The sequence below is a fragment of the Pinus tabuliformis genome, chromosome 8, assembly GCF_031772625.1.
Source record: "Pinus tabuliformis cultivar Carrire ecotype Pingquan chromosome 8, CPIR1, whole genome shotgun sequence".
In the NCBI taxonomy this organism is placed as follows: Eukaryota; Viridiplantae; Streptophyta; class Pinopsida; order Pinales; family Pinaceae; genus Pinus; species Pinus tabuliformis.
In genome coordinates, this window is record NC_142294.1 from 362,207,611 (window position 1) to 362,218,190 (window position 10,580).

The 10,580-nt window shown below is 37.6% G+C and overlaps 1 protein-coding gene across 1 annotated transcript; it reads left to right on the plus strand.

The window, feature by feature from the left end:
- Positions 1-1,280: 1,280 nt before the first annotated feature.
- On the plus strand, positions 1,281-2,113 carry LOC149235623 (uncharacterized). Its single transcript, XM_089368610.1, has 3 exons — positions 1,281-1,289; positions 1,372-1,447; positions 1,593-2,113. The coding sequence occupies exons 1-3, from the start codon at positions 1,281-1,283 to the stop codon at positions 2,111-2,113; spliced, it is 606 nt and encodes a 201-aa protein (XP_089224736.1).
- The last annotated feature ends 8,467 nt before the right edge of the window (positions 2,114-10,580 follow it).

Below are 10,580 nucleotides of genomic sequence, written 5' to 3' on the forward strand. Positions count from 1 at the left end.
AGTTAAAATTTTGATTTTGGATGGTTAAATATTTGTTTTTCTTTGGTTTAGAAATTTTGGTTAATAATTTATATTTCAAAAATTTTGATTAATAACCTTACATTTAAAAATAAATTAATGATCTAACACTTAAACTTATTTAACTTGGGTGAAAGCTAGCTCTTTACAAAAAAAACCAATTATTTTACTTTAACCATAATAAATCAATTTACACTAACCAATAAAATAACTATCTACTTATATTAACTATCTCACTATTTTTTTTTTTTTTTTCTTTTTTTCAAAAGGTGGAAAAACCTATCAAACTCAGTTTTGTCAAACCAACATTGAGGACAGCCATCTCTGGCTGCTATCCGCGAATGTCAGTTGACACATCACTGTTATCAAGGAAAACCACGCCACCTGAAATAACCCGCTGGTGGTCCGTAAGGGAGCAGGCTATCACTCCTGCCAGATGCCTCTGGGTCTTGGGCCGTTAACCTGTTTCCTTACGTCCGAGGAAGACGAGCTCTTAGCCAAGCAGAAGCAGTTTTAGGGCGTACTCCAGGCCCAATTAACTATCTCACTATTAATTTGAAAACTAAATATCATGAATTTCCAAAATATATTTAAAAAAAAATAAAAAATAAATTCAAAGATTAAATAAATTTATAAAAATCACTCAAACAACTTAAATAATTAAAAAGCATTTACATAGCTTTGGTAGAAACTTTTAATTTCAGTAACTTTAAATAGTCAGCGACAAAAACCAACCGTAATGTCGTCATTTCGTACAATGCAAATGGCGCGATGCTTTCATCTCGTACAATGCACATGGAATAATTCATTTTATGCCAACTCTTACCAGATTGCGAAGATGTTCAATCCAATAATCATTACGACTTAGATGCCAACAGAGCTTTGGATTTATAAGGTTTTTGTGGGATTGTGTCAGTCCGATGATTTATTCACTTTCTGTAGTGCAAAACGATTCATTCCTCCATCCTTCGTGGCCGTAGATAAAGTTGGTCAGAGCGGCAGGCAGTCTTATGGATGTTGTCTAATTGAGGTGGGGAAGTTTGATTCTCATGGTTCTTTTGGTATAATTTTGGACAAGATTATGTATGTCTAACAGTTGTTTTAGACTAGATTTCTTCGGTTATAAAAAAAAATTGGTCGAGAAACTTACTCTATTTTTACAAGTGTTCTTAGTTTTTTCTTCGAGCCCTTAATTAATACTATCTATCAGATCGATCTCAGGAGCGGAATAACAGTGTCCTTAGATCGTTAGTGTTGGGAAGATGGCCTATGTAAGTAACTATGTGGGTGAGATTTAGGTTTTGATTATTTGTTTGATCGTTAATGCTGACATGTTGACTGACTGATGTGCAGAAAACTGTGATACGGTTGGACTTGACGTGCTCCAAATGCAAGAAGGTCGCCTTGCATTCTGTTACAAAAATTGAAGGTAAACAATTACTTCCATTTTGTTTTTGGTATTTATGTTGGTCTCTTTGCATTCTGTTAAGAAAGTAGAAGGTGATTAACAATTTGGGTTCTTATGATTTTATTTCTTTTGATATTCAAGTTTTTGAATGTTACTTCCATCCCAGGAATCGAATCTGTGACGATCAATATACGTGAGAGCACGTTGATTGTGATCGGAGACGCGGATCCTGTTTGCATGATCCAGTTGCTGGAAAAAAAAATCTGTTGCGTCCACTTGGTCTCCTACCGACCGCCACCGCCACCGCCTCCGCCTCCGCCTCCGCCTCCGCCGCCACCTCCACCTCCTCCTCCTCCACCCAGTATTTGTCCACCTCCACCGCCTCCACCCTGTATTTGTCCACCTCCACCGACTCCCTGTATTTGTCCACCTCCCAATATTTGTCCACCTCCACCGACTCCCTGTATTTGTCCACCTCCCAATATTTGTCCTCCAGCGTGGAAGCCACCCAAGTGTTGCCCTCCAGGCTTGTCTTGTTCATGCGGATTAGAAAAGCGCTGCGCCACATCCCGTGCTTGTCCAAACAAATCTGAGATAATGTGGCCACAATACCATAATCCTTTGGCTCCCGATGAAGTTTGCTATGTTTGGAAGGAAGACCAACAGGAATCCTGCACCGTCATGTAATGATAATAGAAGATCTGCTAGTTGATAGAGTAAGAATTTCAGGTTTATGTTTGTATATCAGGAGTATATTGAAGTGTGGTTGCTGCTGCCTAGAAATGAGAATGGCAAGATGATAGTTGTGTATTATGATTTATATGTGAGGTTATGAAAACATCCTTTGTCTACATTATTATTATTATTCCTGGTGTTGACTGCTACCATCTAAATTGCACTTGCGAAATATGAACTGAGTTTCTCAATTTCTTCATTTGTAGGGATCACTTTTCTATTATTAATATGAACTGAGTTTCCCACTTTCTTCATTTGTAGGGATCACCTTTCTATTATTTCATATTGTGACATGTGAGATTGATGAAATGAGTTTCTTCTTTCTTCAATTGTATGGATCAGTTTTCTATCATTTCAGAAAAGTAAGTTACAAAATGGCAGCAAACAACTTTGAAGATATCTAGGTGTTGTTTAAGAAGAGATTACTTGATACTCACGCCCTGGTTGACAAGGCGTTTTGAGCATGAACGCCCCTCCAGCAATGCAACACGTCTAGAAACTTGAAGAGCAGTCTTAGTTAGTTAAAGAAAATATATATGCTCATTAATTGAACAGTATAGAACAATCGTTAACTTGGATTTATCATATCAAGATTTTGAACAGTTCACTAAACTTTGAATAACAGTCTTACAAGTTTATTTATTTAACGGTATAGAATTATCTTAACTTGGATTCATCATCATATCAAGTTAGATATAAATAACTAGAAATGTGGTTAAGAATTGGTTTGGGATTTTATAATAGGTGGATTTTAATTAATAGATGAAATAAGTTTTATTTAAAGTCAAATTTTTAGATATATTGCGATTTTTTGTGATTTAAAATGTATTTTTGAATGCATAAATAAATTGAACATTTAAAAAAATTATTTAAGCAATAAACTTTAACTAATTAAACAACTTAAACATATGAAAATCTATACAAGATTTAGAACAAAATTGACCAGAAAAAATGCCAACGAAAATTATTTTTTGTAATATTTAGACTATACATTTAATAATATATTAATTTATTTTAATTTTTTAAACAAAAATATTATAATGATTTTTTTTAGATTTTAATTTTCGCTAAATTAATTTTAATTTATAAATTCTTAGATTTCCACATTTCTTCAGTTAGATATCACTATATATATACATATGTAATGAGATTTATTTCTAGAAATATTATTATTTCTTCATTAATATTATATTCTTGGCAATAATATATTGAAATCTTATCAATTAATTTTCTCTAAATTAATTTTTATTTATAAATTCTTAGATTTCCATAGTTGTTCAGTTTTATATCACTATTCATATATATATATATAAGTAATGAGATTTAATTCTAGAAAGTATTATTATTATTTCTTCATTAATATTATATTTTTGGCAATAATATATTGAAATCCTATCAAATATGATATTGCAAAAAAATTCTCACTTAAAAAATATCTTAAAATAATATGCAAATTTGATTAAGCTAAATTATTTACCATATGTTATCACAAATTGAAAAATATAAATATTACAACCAAATTCCTATTGCAAAAATTTCCCATTTAAAAAATATCTTAAAATAATCTACAAATTTGATTACATAAAACTAAATTATTTACCTTCAAAAATATAAATATTACAGACCAAATCCTTAATCCTGGAGCTGATTCCATAACACTTTCTCTACAAATCCTTTATTAAATTTACATTACAGCTTTTACTTTTCTAATAATACATTCCATCCCCTTTTAAATTGTACCCATTCTCCTTGTACATTATTTACTTAAAAGCATGAAAACGCAATTTTGTCTAAAGGTTCATGCAAAGAACAAAGATGATAAAGTAATGGTGGAATTTTCTAATGGATAATTTTAATTTTGATAACGGTGAAACATTATTTATAACGTTTTTATTTTTTTATTCGATTAAGTTAATCATTTAAAAATTCTAATCCTTATCCTTATGTGACTTTTACATTACGCCCTAATCAACATTTTATTCATTCAATCACGAGTGTAACATTCTCCGTGAAAAGTTAATGTTGGTAAACAGTAAAAGTAATTTTGCAACAAAAACTTTATTTGAAATATATTTATAACTCTGTTGCTAGTATTTGATAATAAAAGAATTGTGTTAGTATTATTTGATTTGAAGATATGATTAATCATGACTAATAACTATGGAGGCAGTTAAAAAAATAAAACCCTAACTACCTTCAGGAGGTAGTTGAGTCCCCGGAGGAAAAAGGGGAAAGATTTGCCAAGTCTGGTAAGGATCAGATGGCAGGAAAGAGATATGCTATGTCTGATTATGATCAGATGGCAGAGGAAAGAAATGATTTTCCTGTATGCGCTATGTCTGGTTAGGACCAGATAGCGAGCTCTGGTAAAACCAGAGAGACTGCAGCCAAGAGGTTCTGCAAGTGCTTGGGGGTGGAAGAGAGTGAAGAGTCTTCCTACGGACGGGTGGATTGACAAGCATTACAAGTAGGTTGCAGAGAAGCAGGTATGGCCTACTATGAATATATTATTTACTGAGATGTCTCTTGTACTACTCTGTGCTAAAAAGTTAGATACAGTGGAAATATCTGACCATTATTCTTTAACAGAAAATAAGAAAAGAACATTAGCTACTGCATTATAGACAGAGACCGTGACACATTTGCATTCTGAAGAAAAACGAATATTAAAACCCTTGCATATCTCATTCGGAAATAACAGTAGAAAACTGAATAAACAGGTCAATGCTACTACAGAGATAGCAAGAAGTACGAACAGGGATAGTACTGTAAAGACCTCTAGATACATGTACATGTCGAAGAGAAGAATCAGAATTCTTTATGTATAGAAAGAATCGAAAGAAATGAACAGGCACTCTTTGCAAAAGATTGTAATATGCACACAAAGACATGACATCTATTTATAAGATGAGGCTTGTATGTCTCGTAAAACAAATGTATATTATAGAAGCCGATTCATTAACCGAATAAGTAAAAGAACATACATATATTAAACCTCGGCCAGGAGGACCGCTAGAACTACAGAGACTTGGAACCAGACCACTGTGATATTCGCATGCGCGGATTAAATACACAGACATATGCATACAAGATTATTAATACAAACAAATGAGTATGTATGCCGAGGAATGCGTGGTAACCCTGGTTACAAGCATTCTCCGCCAACGTTTTAATAAACCCTCGCTCATAACAGTTACCCTAGCTGGGCTGAGGTTTGTTCTAAACGGCAGAAGCCATAGTTGAAACTTAACAAATAAATTCGAGCATAGCATTATATACCAAGAAACAAGGTTAATACAAAGCTTAAACTATACCAAAGGACTGCAACGCATAAACATGTTTAATGCTGGAAAAAGAACAATGCAATATATACCGAGAACAGTGTAACGCCCAATCTTAATTAAAAACAAAAGCCTGTAATACATAGACGAGCTTGAGTCTAAAATAAGCCAGCAGATAATATTATAAAAGTCAGAACTGTATCTCGACTAGCAGTTATGCCGTAAGCCGGACAAACAATAGAATATAAACTGTACATAGTTACATTTAATCAGGGAACCGGACTTAAACGGAGGCCGCCGGAACCTGATCCTTTAAACAACAGATTAAATACAATACTCAAACAAACTAGGAAATAAACCATGCAGTTTCGCAATAGGGAAACCCTGGTCGCATGGCGGAAGGTTGTACATGGAAGCAAGGAACCACGGCATTCCCTGTTCAGTGGAACAGAGGTTTAGCCATCGTTCCGTGAGAAAAATCAAAACAGACTCTATGGGAGATGAATCTCTCATACCTGTGACAGAGTGGCCGAGGGTTAGAGAGTCGGACTTTCTCCCCAACGCCGTTTGAACGCCGAAGGTTTTCCCTGAAAATCATGGAGACAAATAAACTGAGAACCTTGTCAAACGACTGAGAGCAAAAGCAATAAAACGAAAACACAGTGGAAATGCCTTTCAAGAGCTTGACTTAACCTGATCAGTAAACCGAGCTGTAATGTTTCTTCGTGCTTTGGTTGAGCATGGAACCCTGGTGCGGTGGAGAGCTATACCAGTCGTCGGTCGAATACAGTCGAGCCGAGGACTTCGGTAGCCAAGCTCTGGATTCAAAATGAAACCAATAACCAAGTCGAACATAAAATGAACTTTAAATATTCAATGCATGACCCTGCCTTGTGGCATAGCCTTCGCCCTTGATCTGAATGGGTTTGCCTTCACCGTCTGATCAGGGAGAAGGATCTGGAAGGGTTTTTAGCGCGAAATGATAAGACTGAGGAGCCAGCCTCGTAACTCTCGCAGCTCGAAATCACGCCACCGCACATGGCAGGACAAAGGTGAGCCGTTGATCATGCCAGGTGGATGATCTACAACGAACAAGTGCTGTAAGCGACAGTACATCACTGTCCTCACATCTAAACAGAGCAACTTAGTCCAATCTCGATGTATAAGCCATAAAGTTCGCAATTAAGGAGGTGCCAGCCCAGGGTACCCGGGATCTACCGTGGCAGCAAATCCCTCGACCCCACACCTTGAAACCAATATATAAGAACACCTTTTTGATAAACAGATAAGGAAGGCGAATTTATATGTGTACATGTAATCCAATACGATTAATATAGTGAGTCAAATGAATTATTGACTATGATGAATACAATGTGCGTGCTGTACATTAGAATATGTATATGTCAAAGCCGAAAGTTCTTTTATGCGTGCTGTAATATTATTACATAATCATATAGGTCAATTGCTTGGTGAATCCCAGTACACGTGGCTTGTTATAATATAAGCTGGTAAATGTGGATTTATTCATATATAAAAGGAAATTTTTTTTTATCTCTGTGTTAGAGCGTGACAATTTGGTATCAGAGCCCAGGTTACAACTCTGTGACCTTTGGGAGAATTTTGAATTATGCAACAAAATAAACATACAGTGTCATGACAGAAGCTGAGAGTGTGCTGAAAATAAATTATTTCTGTTTAATGAGTTATCCTTAAGCAGGTAGCAGCAGAATGAGGAGAACAAATAGCGCTCCCTATGGAAATTTGGACCAACCTGATAACATGAGACAACCTCAGGGAAATCCTGAACTCTGGGTGCAACTGGGAGCAGAAGGCCGCAATGTTGATTCGACATTAATGAGGACAGTTCAGGAACTAAAGGACGAAATGGCCCGGTTGCGTGCAGACAACGCAAGACTAAATGTGGAACAGGAGAGGATTTTGAAGAGTTTATCCGACAAGCAACATCAACAACAGTCACATCCAAGGCCCGAACAGCCACGAATAACAGATGAACACAGCTATCACACTGAACAAGAGGAAGCGGAGGACAGAGCAGAGACGCGAGGAGAGAAATCTGTCAATGTTTCTGAATATCAGACTCCAAAAAGACCACGGATGGAACTACAAGGGGAGTTCCGGAAGATTAAGCCACCTCAATTCGATGGGGAATCAGAAGAAGCTGCAGAGGCATGGCTAATTAATATGAATAAGTATTTTCAAGTATACGAGTATGATCATCATCTTAAAGCAAGACTGGCTATATTCCAACTGCAGGCCAAAGCCACACTATGGTGGGAGGAGGTCAAGATGGTGTGGGGAGTGAATGAGCAGGATGTGACCTGGGAAATGTTTCAAAGACATTTCAAGGAGAAATACCTGACAGAACGTTTTTATGATGAAAAAGCGCGAGAGTTCCATGATCTGCGGCTTGGACAGCAGACCATTGACGAATTTGTAACTAAATTCACTTCCCTGCTCCGATACGTGCCATATATTCGTGAGGAGAAGGCTAAGGTACAAAGGTTTGTTAGTAGCCTACCTCTGGCAATGCGAGAAAGAATAGAGTTTGATAATCCGAAGACGATGGATGAAGCCATCCGGAAGGCAAGACTATGCTATCAGCAAAACAAATCTAAAGGAGAAAATTCTGGGAAGCGTTGGGCAGATAAGCGGGGCAGCAGATTGCCTATGGGAAGTAAGGGAACTCGCAGCAGCTTTCAAAAAGGATTTCCGAAAGGAGCCAATACTAGAAATCCAATCAAAAATCAGAACAGATTCAAGCCTCCTGCAGAATCCAAATATAGTGAACAGCAAGGTAGAGTGGACAATGAAGGCTCAGCTAGACCACCTGTTCAGTGTTGGGGTTGTGGCGGACCCCACTATATTAAAAACTGCCCTCATCGGAAGGACAGCGATCAGTTGTCCCAGATCTATGAAGCTTCAACAGTAGGAGATGTGGCTCGATCTATGCCCAGAATAAATGCAGCACTGGAGGATCGACAAGCTGATTATCAACCAACAATGATAGAGTTCGAAGGTAAGATCTTTGATCGAACTGTTTCTATTTTAGTAGATCCAGGAGCTACTCTAAGCTATGTAAGTCCCAAAGTTGTAGAAAGTTGTGGTTTGCAAACCACTAAATTTAAAAGCCCTTGGCTAGTACAGCTGGCCACTGGGGCCAAAAGACGAGTACTAACTAAAGTCAGCAACTGTCCATTAAGGTTAGCTGGCCAAACAATAACAACTGAGTTAAACGTACTCCCTCTTGGTTCCTATGATGTGCTGATAGGAATGGATTGGTTGGAACGACGATGGTCTGTAATCAATTGTAAAACAAAAACAGTCTCTTACCGAGATGAACTGGGTGTGGGAAAAGAGATTCAAGGCATCCAGAAACCAGTACAGATCCGGCCGATCACGGCCTCACAGCTGGTTAAATGTATCCGGAAGAAATGCCAGATTTATGCAGTTCAAGTGGGGTATGCAGATTCTGTGGATAAGAGTGCAACTATTGAAAATATACCAGTAGTGCAAGATTTTGCAGATGTATTTCCTGAAGAAATTCCAGGGCTGCCGCCCAAAAGGGATTTAGACTTCACCATTGAGCTGATACCCGGAGCAGCCCCAGTGTCCCGGGCACCCTATCGGATGAGTGTGCCGGAGTTAACTGAATTAAAAATGCAACTGCAAGAGCTGCTGGAAAAGAAGTATATCCGTCCCAGTGTCTCTCCTTGGGGAGCTCCTGTGCTATTTGTGAGGAAAAAAGATGGGACTCTGCGGATGTGCATAGACTATAGACAGCTGAACAAACTGACAGTTAAAAACAAATATCCACTACCCCGCATTGATGAGCTGTTTGATCAGGTAAAGGGGGCAACCATCTTCTCAAAGATCGATTTAAGATCGGGTTACCATCAAATCCGAATTAAAGATGAGGACATAGCCAAGACAGCTTTTCGTACTCGTTACGGGCACTACGAGTTTGTGGTGCTGCCTTTTGGATTAACAAATGCACCTGCCACATTTATGTGCTTGATGAACAGTGTATTTCATCAATACTTAGACAAATTTGTATTGATTTTTATTGATGATATACTTATATACTCCCGGAATATCCAGGAGCATAAAGAGCATCTGAGGATAGTATTACAGACATTGCGGGAGCATCAGTTATATGGTAAATTCAGCAAATGTGATTTCTATAAGGAACAGATCCAATATTTGGGCCACATTATTACGAAGGAAGGTATAGCTGTGGATCCCGAAAAGATCAAAACCATAATGGAATGGCCAACACCCAAAGATGTAGCAGATATTCGATCCTTCATGGGGCTGGCTGGATATTATCGGCGGTTTGTAGAGGGTTTTTCCAGAGTTGCCTACCCTATCACCTCCTTACAAAAGAAGGGAAAAATATTTAAATGGACAGCAGACTGTCAACGGAGTTTTGAACAGCTCAAACATTTACTTACCACTGCACCTGTGTTGTGTGTGGCAGATCCCGAAAAGGAGTATGTAGTCTGCACAGATGCTAGTAAGGAGGGCGTGGGTGGAGTACTAATGCAGGAAGGTAAAGTAATTGCATATGAATCCAGAAAATTAAAAGAACATGAGCAGAAATATTCTGCCTATGATCTGGAATTAACCGCAGTAATTCATGCATTAAAAATGTGGCGCCATTATTTAGTGGGGAGAAATTTTTTACTGATGACAGATCACCACAGCTTGACTAGTTACTTTAGTCAACCAACTTTAAACGCAAGACAAGCGAGATGGGTGGACTTCTTGGGAAATTTCGATTTTGAAATTAAACACTTAAAAGGAAAAGAAAACAGAGTAGCGGACGCACTGAGCCGAAAGGTGCACTGCATTTATGAAATTGGTATTAGTCAAGGATGGTCCACCCTTGACAAAGAAATTGATGAGGCTGCTGCACAAGATCAGAATTACTTGCAAAAGAAGCAGTTGGTACAGAATTCAGACACCCGCTTAATTCAACAAGGGTATACCTTGAATGCAGCCGGAATTTTGTGCTACCAGCAGAAGATTTATGTACCTAATCAAAGCGGTATTAAAGAAAAGATTCTGGATGAACATCATAAGAGTCCTTATGCAGGACATCCTGGTTACCAGAAATT

Coding starts and splice junctions, on each gene's coding strand:
- LOC149235623 (XM_089368610.1), top strand. Junction 1,448..1,592: donor TTCTGTTACAAAAATTGAAG/GTAAACAATTAC, acceptor CTTCCATCCCAG/GAATCGAATCTGTGACGATC.